Below are 13,219 nucleotides of genomic sequence, written 5' to 3' on the forward strand. Positions count from 1 at the left end.
TGGTGAAATAACAAGAATGATGCTGTAATTCTCTTTCCACATTTGAGTTTTTCAGCCTGAAGTTAGACAGATGAGAGGGGGTGGGACAGGTTGGGATGCGAAAAAGGAGGAAATGACAGGAGAAGAAATAATGAGTCTCTTAATATGCTTCTAGACTGCTCTCTCTAGCAGAAAATATATTTTCCGCCCCTTTTTTTCCCCCTTACTGAATTTTAATAAATGTCAACTGAGATCTCAGCTGAGGGCTATTTGTCTCAAAGATGTCCTAACAACAATTACAGCTTCCTCTTTCAGAGAAGGAAAAAAGCAAAACCCCACAAATAGCTTCAAGAAAGAAGAGGAGCGTTTTCACCAGCTGTTTTCCAATGTCCGTCACATTTATGCAAATGTGAAACCCCAGATTTATTTTTACGTGACTTTTGACAGGCAAGCGGGCTGCAGCCCTGCATCTCTCACGGTGATATATTGACACTAGCCCCGCAGGGGCTAAGCGATCTCCTCCTGCCCAAACTTGCTCTTCATTTTTGATTACTCCCAGTCCATCAGAGAAATTAAGAAACTGTGGGTGATCAAAGCAGCTCTAATTAATGCAGACTATGACTGATACAAGCAACATCTCATAATACTTGCACATTGTTGGATATATTATCGTTCTCACAGTTATTATTATACCAGAGACACAGCGGATCAGAGAGATCAGCGCTATTAGAATCACAGTATATGTTACATTTTTCACCTCTTTGAAAAAAATATTTTAAAAGAAAAGCAGCTGCCGGACCCTGGACACAAATGTGTTCCTAATCCCACCTGGAGCTTTTAGGCCATCGATTTCAGCAAATGTGAAAGTGATAATATTATGCTTGAATTCATGCCAAATATACAAGAGTCCAACCTTAGCTGCCTAGTTGCACTCAACATTTCCTCCATATATCCCTAATTCTGCTTTGCTTCCTGTTTGTGGTTTGCTTCCTCCTTGGTTTCCCCTTTTAATAAGTAGCATCCAGTCATGCAAATATACTGTTTACTCATGAAAAATATTCCTTTGCTTACAGAGAGGCTCATTTTTCATTTGGGTCCAAAGCGCTTCAATGGGGAAGAGGCATAGAACAGTGGTTCTCAACCTGTGGGTCGGGACCCCATTTGGGGTTGAATGACCATTTCATGGGAGTCACCAAACAACACAGTCCGCCATTTTTTCCCCCTTTTCCTTAGCTGTGCTACTCCCTTTTATTCTATTGGCTTTTGAAAGCCAATAGAATACACTCTCTTGAATAGAGTCTAATTCTATTGGCTTTCAAAAGCCAATAGGAATTGTCCAGGCTGTCTCTGCCCTGCTGAGCCCGCCAAAAGTCCCATTCTGCAAACGGTGCTGCACCACTTGAGTGGTCCTCGACTTACGACCAGTTGAGTAGTCCTCGACTTACGACCGGTTGGGGGTCGCAGCATTAAAAAGGTTGAGAACCACTGGCATAGAAAAAGAAAAGCTTCTCTGTTGTATAGAATTTGATTCATTGTGTCTATTTTTCCTGAACAGAGAGATGCACGTACATTAGAAAACACTGAATGTGTTAAGAGAGGCCAAAATATGTGAAATAGTAATATTTTAAACAATTTATTTTATATTTGTTCCCTGTGATAGCAAGAATGAAAAAAAAAAAGCATTGGGAGCTGGATAGTGCAATACAAGAACTCGCTTCTGAGATTTGACTAGCCATTTTTACACAGCTATAGATGGGGCTTGTGTCTTTTGAGAACATAGAAACTGAAATTCTAAACTTCTGTTTTCCGCAAGATCACAAACGCTGGAAGAGTTTACAAGCATAAAACTGACATTGCTATTTCCATGGTTTTTAACCTGTGCACGCAATGATTCCATGCATTGTGCTAAGCTGTTATTTGTATAGTCATGTTTTATTGACTATACAAGTGGTAACTGGGCTGGGTTTCTACCACACTCACCCATAAATCATGGCTTGCAAAACAGAATCACTAGATTCACGCAGTGTGCTGAGCTGCACTGTGATTTGTTTGTGGGGGGGTGTTTGGCTTATTATTAGTTTAGTAGCATGAGGTGCAAACTCAGAATATATACTCTCTTATCTTAATGTAGCTTCTGAAATACATCTTTGTCCAGGACATCAGGGGTTCTCAACCTTGGCAACTTTAAGACTTGTAAACTTCAACTCCCAGAATTCCTCAGCCAGCTTTGCAAAGCTGGCTGAGGAATTCTGGGAGTTGAAGTCCACAAGTCTTAAAGTTGCCAAGGTTGAGAACCCCTGGTCCAGGTCCTTATGACTGCATGATTATGATGCCTCCTTCTGCATTCCCACAGACTTTGGATGATCTGGAGGAACGAGTCAAAGAGGCTGGGATTGAAATCACTTTTCGACAGAGCTTCTTCTCTGATCCTACTGTGCCTGTCAAGAATCTCAAGGTATCCGAGTGTGTCTGACTGTCAAGGGAGGGCAGGTTGGGACCCACCATTCCTCCACGCAGCCTTCCCCCACCCTGCCACCTTTTACACATAGAGGGATTAAGCTTGCAGAACAGCCCGAGAGTATGTTAGGGAAGATTGTCCTTCATCCCCAATCTTCAGCTCCATGATTGCATGGGCGAAAGTTGAGAACAAAATAATAGACTTTTGGCAGAGTTGTCATGAAACGTTTCTCTTGCAAATTGAAAAGCAACACGGACACACTAAGCCAGTGGTTCTCAACCTGTGGGTCGGGACCCCATTTGGGGTCAAACGACCATTTCACAGGGGTCGCCAAACAACGCAGTCCACCATTTTCCCCCCCTTTTCCTTAGCTGTGCTACTCCCTTTTATTCTATTGGCTTTCGAAAGCCAATAGAATAGACTCTCTTGAATAGAGTCTAATTCTATTGGCTTTCAAAAGCCAATAGGAATTGTCCAGGCTGTCTGTGCCCTGCTGAGCCCGCCAAAAGTCCCATTCTGCAAACAGTGCCGCACCAGTTGAGTAGTCCTTGACTTACGACCGGTTGAGTTGTCCTCCACTTACGACCGGTTGGGGGTTGCAGCATTAAAAAGGTTTAGAACCACTGCACTAAGCCTTTGCAAAAGAATTTCCTACAAAACTTGAGCAAATGTGTTTGACCCTGTTACCTTGGAACATCTCAACATGGGGGCTAAAAGGGAGACAATTTTACACAGATTAATGATTTTGGTGAATAAACTGTTCTTTAGAAGTGAACCCATTTATCCATGAACTGTATATGATTAATCATGTGCTATTAAATTAATGTTGGCTGGTATTGTATATGTGTCTGTGTGTGTATGTCTATGTGTCTGTGTCTGTGTATCTGCCTATCACATTACTAGTGGACTCCTCGCCTGTGTTAGTGCCTTGTAATCGGCTCTGGAAACATATACATAGCTTATCTAAGACTGATTAGATTAGCATAAAATAGAGATGGGGGGGAAAGGAACTAAGATTATCTGATGGGCTACCTGCTAATCTGTCCCCTACATTTGTTGGGATCAATTTTTTTTTAACTGATGCAATGTGATTGGGCAAGCTGCAAGTATGTTTGCTGCGATATGTGAAAATAATTTCATACAGACTGAAGCACATTTTCAAGTGCTACTTATCTTTAGATTTTGGGGGGAATTTAACTTTTGAATGGAATGCAGGGCAACTGATGCAGCCTCTTTGAGAGGGCACTATCCAGAAAGGCTGTGTTGGAATATTAAATTAAATGAATCATGTAATCATAGAGTTGGGAGGGGATCTAAGAGATCATCAAAACCAACCCTCTGCACAGGGCAAGATTCCCTACAGCATCTCTAATAGATGATTATCTGATCATTGTTTAAAAAACTCAAGCAGGGGAAGAAACAGTTTCCTACAGTAGCCTATTCCCCTGATTGACCTATTCCACTGATAGACCATGCTTACTGTTGATACAGATCGTCCTCAAATAACGTCCACAATTGGGACCAGAATTTCTCTTGCTAAGCAAGGTGGTTGTTAAAATGAATCATGGGCAAATTTATGGCCTTTTTTGCTACAATTGTTAAGTGAATCACTGCAGTTGTTAAGTAAATCAGGCTTTCCCCGTTGACTTTGCTTGCCGGAAGATGGCTGGGAAAGTTGTAAATGGCAGTCACATGACCCAACGATGCTGCAACCATCGTAAATATATGCCAGTTGCCAAGCACCCAAATGTTGATTACATGACTCTGGAGATGCTACAGTTATTAAATCACTTTTTTCACTGTTGTAGCTTTGAATGGTCGCTAAACAAATGGTTGCAAGTTAAGGACTACCTGTAAGTTCTTCTTAATGAACTATGAAAGCCATTTTGATTTATTGCTTAAGACAGTGTTTCTCAACCTTGACAATTTTAAGGCAGACAACAGATTAGAAATCAGGAGACAGGTGAGTCCTAGCACTGTCTTAGGCACAAAGCAAACTAGGTAAGCTTGTGCGAGTTTGTCTGCTCAGCCCTAGGAAGAAGGAAGAGGCAAGGGCAAATCACTTCTGAAATATTATCAAGAAAACTGCAGGGAATCGGCTGTCACCCGGGTTAAAACTGACTCAAAGGCACTAAAATGGCAGATGATAGATAGATAGATAGATAGATAGATAGATAGATAGATAGATAGATAGATAGATAGATAGATAGATAGATATGATAGCTCAGATAGATAGATAAGATTAGATAGATAGATAGATAGATAGATATGTGATAGATATGATAGATATGTGATATATATGAGATAGACAGATAGATATATGATACATATGATAGATATAGATAACTAGAGATATAATAGCTAGATATGATAGATGATTAGATAGATAGATAGATAGATAGATAGATAGATAGATAGATAGATAGATAGATAGATAAGATTGATAGGTGGGTAGGTAGGTAGGTAAGTAGGTAGATAGATAGATAGATAGATAGATAGATAGATAGATAGATAGATAGATAGATAGATAGGTGGGTAGGTAGGTAGGTAGATAGATAGATAAATAGACAGACAGACAGAGATATGATACATTTGATATAGATATAGATATAGATAACTAAAGATATGATAGCTAGATATAGATATAGATATGATAGATGATTAGATAGATAGATAGATAGATAGATAGATAGATAGATAGATAGATAGATAGATAGATAAGATTGATAAGTGATAGGTAGGTAGATAGGTAGATGGATGGATGGATGGATAGACAGACAGACAGACAGACAGACATGATAGGTAGATAGATAGAGATGATAGATAGACAGACAGTCAATTTGTATCTGCCTCTTTGAATTTTCATCCCACTACAGATAGTCCTCCACTTACAACCATTCATCTAGTGACCATTCGTAGTTACAATACTGGAAAAAGTGACTTATGATCACTTTCCACACTTACGAACGTTGCAGGATCCCCATGATCACATGATCAGAATTCAGCCATTTGGCAACTGGCATGTATTTATGATGTTTGCAGTATCCTGGGCTCATGCGATCACCTTTTCTGACTTTCTGGCAAGCAATGTCAAATGGGGAGTAAGATAGTAACTGTGTTACTATCTTAACAACTATAGTGATTCACTTAACGCCTGTGGCAAGAAAGGTCGTAAAATAGGGCAAAACTCACTTAACAAATGCCTCGCTTAGCAACAGAAATTTTGGTCTCAATTCTGATGGTAAGTTGAGGACTACCTGTAGTTCTACTTTTAATCCTTGGAGCAAGTGAAAATAAGCCCAAACCTTCTACAGCCCTTCAGCTATCCCAGGGGTAGGCAACCTCGGCTCTTTTATGACTCAAGGACTTCAACTCCCAGAATTCCTGAGCCAGCATGGCTCATCTTGGAAACCTCTCCCTTTCCCCTCAGCATGGCTGGCTCAGGAATTCTGGGAGTTGAAGTCCACGAGTCATAAAAGAGCCAAGGTTGCCTACCCCTGAGCTATCCTGTCCCCTCTCAAATCCTCTCTTCTGCAAACTGAACGTACCTCGGTCTTTCAGCTACTCCTCCTAGGACGTGGCTTCCAATCCTTGGTAGCCCTTCTCTGGACTTGCTCCTATTTATCAGTGTCCTTTTGAAACTGGGATGTGTGGTCTGACCAAGGCAGAACAGAACAGATAATTACCTCCCGCGATCTGGATGCTCTTCAAGAAGCCGTTGGCATTTGTTGCAGCTGCCTCTTTCTCGCTCTGGGGAAGTCGTCTAGGGTTGTCTCCTAAACGAGAAATCCCTTTATGATCTTTTCCCTCTGTTATTAACCTTTCCAGCAAAAAAAACAAGCGAGGCCCCCTGGCCTGCATCCAGCAGTGCAGCTTCCACCCTCCCTGGATCATAATTGCTGTGGGCTCCCAGACAGGACAGATTCATCACAGCCGGTTTAGCCGCCTGCTGGAGAGAGAAAGACAGCTATCACTGCGATTCTTTTGTCCTAATGGCAGCTGCCAATCTCTGAACTAAGAGACGGGCAGATTCTCCTCCTTCTGATGGCTGCTCCTCAGGAAGGAGATGGTGCCTCTGGAATGAATGCACCAAATGCCATCTCAGTGGCAGTATTTAACCTTTTCATGGGTTCTTTAAAAAGCGGAGCAAAGTTAACGATGAACGTAAGCTGGTAGCACTCCAGAGGGCTGTGACCCACCTCCTTTCCTAATGGGAAAAGTGGTGGCCTTTGTTCCTACGGAAGGAAATATGCCCCACTCAGTTTGCCCCGTGCTGGTTGGGGAATTCTGGGAGTTGAAGTCCACACGTCATAAAGTCACCAAGCCATTATAGGCACTGCAGCACCTTACCCCCCCCCCACACACCACTTAGCAAAAGCTATAATGGGGCCAGAAAACTTGGCCCCATGCTCCTCTTCCCAATTTCTAGAAGAGCCCAGTTGCAACAGGTACTTGCCACGTCTAAAAAAAAAACCTAATGGCCCAGTTCATTCAGCCGCGTGCATTAATAATTTATGGCGCAAAATGACAAGATTTGTCAGACCTGGCTCTGCCAAAAAGGAAACAAGGAGCTAGGTGCGGGCTTCACCGAGCGCCTTGTCTGCTTCAAAAATGCAGAGTTCCCAGCTAAGCTGTTGTGACACAGAGTACACCACCCGATTAACCGTACGTTCAGGACAGACAAAAAGGAGAATGTCTTCACGCAATGAATAATGAAGTCAGAAATATGTGCTTCGAATGTACAGTGGCTGCTTTTTAAGAGGTCTGAGCAAATTAAGCACGGTGGCTGATTGAGATACAGGAGCAGAGGGAAGGGAAGGGAAGGGAAGGGAAAGGAAAGGAAAGGAAAGGAAAGGAAAGGAAAGGAAAGGAAAGGAAAGGAGGGGAGGGGAGATATCTATCCTACAGCTTCCTCCTTCAATTAAATTTAATTCAATTTATTTAACCCTCTCTTGGCCCTAGTGCAGTGATGGCGAACCTTTTAGAGACCGAGTGCCCAAACTGCAACCCAAAAGCTACTTATGCATCGTCGGGTGCCGGGTGGGTGTGGCCCATTGGGTGGGCGTTGCTGCGGTGGTAATGGCAGACTAGGTGGGACTAAAAAGTTCAATCAATTCCAACTTTGCAAGATTTTTTTTTCCCCGTGAGAAGTTGAAATTGACTGATTGATTGAACCTTTTTTTTTTTTTGTACACGGCGGTGGAGGCCTAAAGGGAAAAGGTTTTATAAAACCCATCTGAAGACCAAGGACTGGGGTGACGGCACACGTGCCCACAGAGAGGGCTCTGAGTGCCGCCTCTGACACCCCTGCCATAGGTTCGCCACCACTGCCCTAGTGGCTGAGGATTATGGTAATTAGGACCCAGCACAGAAGGACAATGACACCAAGTTGGGGACAGCTGGCCTGTAGCTTGATTCCACAGGTTTTTGAGTTACTTTTTACTAATTGTTCTACTATTGTTGGAAATGTCATTTTAATAGACAGGCTATTAGAAGAGAGAGTAATAATGACTTCCAGAAGTCTTAGCAAAATAACACTGTCCCCAAATAAAGCAAAAAACACATTTCCATTTACCCACTTGAGCTAATAGAAAACAGAAACTATTGTTACAGCTCCACTTACCAATATGTAGAGGTGATCTTTCCCTCTGCGTGCGTAAAAGGAATAAAACGGTGCTTATGTTGTGAGGCTCAAGATGTAATTGCAGTTGTTGGTGTGCGGGTGCGGACCTGTGTGCATGCAGTATTTCTGTCCTCGGTTAGCTGATTGGCAAGTTACATTCTTGGGATTGGTTAAGATTTGGGAATTCACGGTCTGAAATAGTGAGTTTGCAACCGTGGGAAGGTGCAGTGGGGAATATCTTTCTTGCAGTGTTCTAAGTGGCATTTATAGGATTTCAATCTATTTAATGGAAGCATGATGTGCCGTTAAGTATATTGGATAGTACAGGTAGTCCTTGATTTACAACCACAATTGGAACTAGAATTGCCTTGTTGCTAAGCAGGGCAGTTGTTAAGTGAGCCATGCCTGACTTTAGAACCTTTTTTGCCCTGGATATTAAGCAAATCACTATAATTGTTAAGTGAAACATGCAGTTATTAAGCAAATCCAGCCTCCCCCACTGACTTCATTTGCCAGCTGGGACGGTTGCAAGGGGTGATCAAGAGGCTCCGGGATGATGCCACCATCATAAGCATATGTTGATTGCCAAGAACTCGATCATGTGACTGTGAGGATGCTGCGACGGTCCTAAGTGCAAGGACTGGTTGTAACTCACTCTTTTCAGTGACGTCCTAACTTTGAACAGTCGATAAATGAATGGTTATAAGTTGAAAATTAGCTGTGTGTTTGATAGTAATGAATACGAACAGAAATGCAGTTATGTATATATGTATGCATATACGTTTCATGAAAACACGAGTGATTCCCACCCTCAGCATCATTTAGATAGAATAGAGCTGGAAGGGACCTTGGAGGTCTTCTAGTCCAGCCCCCTGCTCAAGCAGGAGAACCTATACCATCTCAGACAGGTGAATGTCCAGTCTCTTCTTAAAAATCTCCAATGATGGAGTACCTACGATTTCTGGAGGCAAGCTGTTCCACTGGTTGATTGTCCTCACTAAAGTTTCTCTTTAGTTCTAGGTTGCTTCTCTCTTTGGTCAGTTTCCAGCCATTGTTTCTCGTCCTTCCCTCTGGTGCTCTGGTGAACAACCCGACCCCCTCTGCCTTGTGGCAGCCCCTCAGATACTGGAACATTGCTATCATGTCTCCCCTATTTCTTCTTTTCTTTAGACTAGCCAAACCCAAGTCCTGCAGCTGTTCTTCGTATGTTTTAGTCTCCAGGCCTTGGATCATCTTAGTTGCTCTTCTCTGAATTTTTTCCAAACTCTCAACAACTTTTTTGTGATAAGGTGACCAAAATTGGCTGCAGTATTCCAGGTGTGGTCTTACTAGGGTTTTATAAAGCGGTAATAAACTTGACTTGTCTCTGGTCATCTGATGTCCTCTGGTCATCTGATTCCACTTTTTTTCCCTTTTCAGCGTCAGGACGCTCGCATTATTGTTGGGCTGTTTTACGAGACTGAGGCACGAAAGGTTTTCTGTGAGGTGGGTACACGGAGTTCTCTGAGCAGAACAGAGAATGCAGATAAAATGTTTTCCTAGCTCCATTCTGCTTCAGCTTCTGGGAAATTAGCATTAGTGGGTATGATGATGGCACTAATTTGACGAACTGTTGCATGCCTTGTGTGCTGGGGCTGCTGTATATGCGCTCGGCTTTGTTACTTTCCAGTGCATAGCAAATCTCCCCACGCTTCCTTCCGCCTACCTGTATGTATTCAATGAAACTCTTTCTGTACTGTAGTGGTGTGATCTCCTACTGCCTGGAAATGTGGCTTCCTCTGTTTGCGAGTCAACCTTCTTTTATTCCTCCTTTGTGAATGGTGGCAGGTATATAAGGAGCGTTTGTTTGGAAAGAAATATGTCTGGTTCCTGATTGGCTGGTATGCTGACAACTGGTTCCGCATCAAGGACGCAAACATTAATTGCACGGAGGAAGAGATGAGGGAGGCAGTGGAGGGACACATCACCACGGAGATCGTCATGCTGAACCCAGAAAACACCCGCAGCATCTCTAATATGGTGAGGAAGAGCCGCAACAGGCAAGGAACACGGCCAGATCTTTCAAAAATGAAAACCCAGTTAATCCGCGGTAGCCAAAACCAGAAGAAGGCCTGACAGTGCCTTTTTAGCCAAATACGTTCTATTGAAAGACATAAGCACCTGGTCTTCCCTCTCTCTCTCTCCTCTTCCCTGACCTCATCTTTAATTTAAATCTTGCATCGATTTTCCCACCCTGTGCATTTGATGAAGTGAGCTGTAATTCAAAAGGCTTAGGCCTGCCAGATTCCTCCTGGTTTTTAAAATAGACTTGCAAATTTATCTAGGAATTACATTCCTTGGTTTGGACCTATTGACTCTGCAGATGATTTGGCAGTATAAGACATGTGCTGGATCCAATGGCACGCCAACTACGTGTAAAATAATTATTTTATTTTATTACACATCATTAATCAAAATTATATACATTGGCAGATATTTTTTTAATATTATTCAAGTTAAGCAGATGCATTTTTTTCACAAAGATACTCCCTGATTTTATTAAAAGGAAAACAAGATTGTTTCATGAAATGTTCCTTCCCATTTAAAAAGAGCTGAATCACCGTATAAAGTAATATTTCTAATTCAATTAAAATTAGAGTCCAGAGTTTTCTTTTGAGTAGCTGAATGGTTATTGATTTCTCTAATAAGATTAATTCTCCTTTTAGATTAATTCTCCTTTTAGAAAACCATACATTCTTTTCCATTTAATTATGAAACAGACTACAATAAATCTGAATCAATATTATTCTCAAACTTTTTTACAGCAAGATTTCTTTTTAATCAATTTATAAACCATTTAATAATACTAAGAACATAATCTCAAAGCAGTGTACAATAAAAATTAAATAAAATAAATTAAAAATACAAAATATAATAACGTAATAAAAATAATATGCTAGAATTAAATCATGCAAACAATTTTTAAAATGATCTAAATGGAACAATATATTCTGGCAGAAAAGCCTGGGTAAAGAGGAAAGTTTATAAAAGCATCAAAACCACAGAGCAATTATATTACCCAATAATGGTATTTTATTGCTCGGCAAATATAAAATATTTTACATATTTTATGGAAGTACTAAATCCTGTTTATTTATAAAAGTTGCATTTCACTTTTTGCTGTTTCTTTTTCTTTATTAAAGCAATCCCAATATTTATCAATTTCTGCAACAAGGAAGAATGTTGTTTTTCTTCGTTCCCCACAGACATCAGAGGAATTCATTGAGAAACTGACAAAGCGCGTAGAGAAATCTCCGGAAGAGACGGGGGGTTTCCAGGAAGCCCCATTGGCTTATGATGCCATCTGGGCACTAGCTCTTGCGTTGAACAAGACCTCAGCTGAACTGGTAAAGAAAGGGCTGCGTCTTGAAGACTTCAATTACAACAACCAAACCATTACAGACGAGATCTACCGAGCACTCAACTCTTCAGCATTTGAGGGGGTCTCGGTGAGTGATCCCTTGAAACTGATCTCCTGAAGGCAGGAAATCTGGTGTGCAGAATATTCAGGGTCAATCCATAGGCAAGTCTGTCAGAATTCCGGGTCATCTAGTAAGATTATTTTGAGTAAGATCAAAAATCCTGCCTTCTCCTTCCAAGCCTATTTGAATTTTTAGAGCTTTTGGTTTTAGGGGTAGTAGTAATAGGTTGTCAAGAAACACTGATGGGAGGAAAAAAAGAAATATATACAGAAGTATTAGTACAGGATGGGGTCATGATGGGCTAGTGCAGGGGTCCCCAACCTATGGTCCGTGGCTGGGACTGGGTCCTGAGCTCTTGGCCAGTGGGCCACAGAAACAGCTGGCCCATGCGCATACATGCGTGGACGCGCATTTCCACCCCCCACTCACGCTAGTGCCCACGGCCCATTTGTGCATGCTGTTGAGGTTCTGGCTAATGAAACATTCCAAAGAACTTCCAGGCATTTATTTTCCTAAAAGTCTTTTATTGTTACAAAATGTCAGCACAGGCACAAGGGAGGGATGCTAGGATCTAAGTTCTCTTCCTCTGAGCAGTTAAATTATCAGCATGTTCCCTCCCTAAATTAGCCGTCATATCTCACATTATCCAGTTAGTGTGAAGGTCAAATGTTTTCTTCTTCTTTCTTTCCGGGCTTTACCGATCCCCTTCTGCTCTGTATTAACCCCATAATTACCAGACAATTCTACATATTGTCAAAAGCAAGAATATACAATATTTGCAGCATTGACACATGCGCGCAGGTGTGAATGGGGATGCTAGCGCAGGACGAGTGTCCGCAGCCCATTCGCACATGCGCCGCTAGCCCGGTTGGTTTGCGCAGCCGTTCATGCATGTGTGAATGAAGCCACTAGTGCCGCGCCAGTGTGCGTGGCCCCATGTGTGCGGCACCAATTTTAAACTTGCTCTCCTTTCCTCTGGTCCTCAAGCCCGGAAAGGTCAGGGACCTCTGGCCTAGTGATTAAGACCCTGGACTTGTTGACCAAAAGATTGGCAGTTTGAGATCTAAGTACCGTGTGATGGAGTGAACTCTTGTTCTTTCCTTCATTCCTCTAACCTAGCAGTTGAAAAGTATGCAAAATGCAAGTAGATAAATAGGTACCACTTCAGTGGGAAGGTAACAGTGTTCCGTGCACCTCGCCGTATAGTCATGCTGGCCACATGACCACAGAAGCTTCTTCAGACAACATTGGCTTCCTTGGCTAAGAAGTAGAGAGGAGCACTGCCCCCTAGAGTCAGATACGATTGGACATGGGAAACGTTTACCTTTACCTTTTATTAGTACAGGACATATAATACTAAGGAAAAGGTCATGAAAGACAGTAAATCAAGGATAGGTCTCTCGGTTACAGAACAAAAACTACTTTGTCCATGACCTTTCACTGAGTTTACATGTACACTTTCAGGTACAATGTTTCTTCACAACGATGACTTACTCCTCGAACTACTTGTCCCATATTTTTGAAAACCGAGATTCTCAGAAACTTTGCTCTGGAACTCAGACACAAGATAGAAATATCACTTGAATGGAACTGTACGACCCAGAGTCAAGTTGACTCAGCTTCTTGATTTCACATCCTTCTATGATAACTGCCACGTTTCTCCTCTGAAACTTCTTCCCCACCAGAGAAAAACAGTCG

At 42.0% G+C, this 13,219-nt stretch overlaps 1 protein-coding gene across 3 annotated transcripts in view; it reads left to right on the plus strand.

Annotated features, from left to right (window-relative positions):
• Positions 1 to 13,219, plus strand: part of GABBR1 (gamma-aminobutyric acid type B receptor subunit 1) — a 56,636-nt gene that overhangs the window by 23,658 nt on the left and 19,759 nt on the right. For all 3 annotated transcript variants that reach the window (XM_039360955.1, XM_039360956.1, XM_039360957.1), the window contains 4 exons: positions 2,333 to 2,434; positions 9,480 to 9,545; positions 9,888 to 10,079; positions 11,306 to 11,548. In XM_039360955.1, coding sequence (XP_039216889.1) covers positions 2,333 to 2,434; positions 9,480 to 9,545; positions 9,888 to 10,079; positions 11,306 to 11,548 — 603 coding nt within the window. The remainder of the gene's footprint in view (positions 1 to 2,332; positions 2,435 to 9,479; positions 9,546 to 9,887; positions 10,080 to 11,305; positions 11,549 to 13,219) is intronic.

The sequence above is a fragment of the Crotalus tigris genome, unplaced genomic scaffold, assembly GCF_016545835.1.
Source record: "Crotalus tigris isolate CLP2741 ecotype Arizona unplaced genomic scaffold, ASM1654583v1 scf7180000019189.1338056, whole genome shotgun sequence".
Classification (NCBI taxonomy): Eukaryota; Metazoa; Chordata; class Lepidosauria; order Squamata; family Viperidae; genus Crotalus; species Crotalus tigris.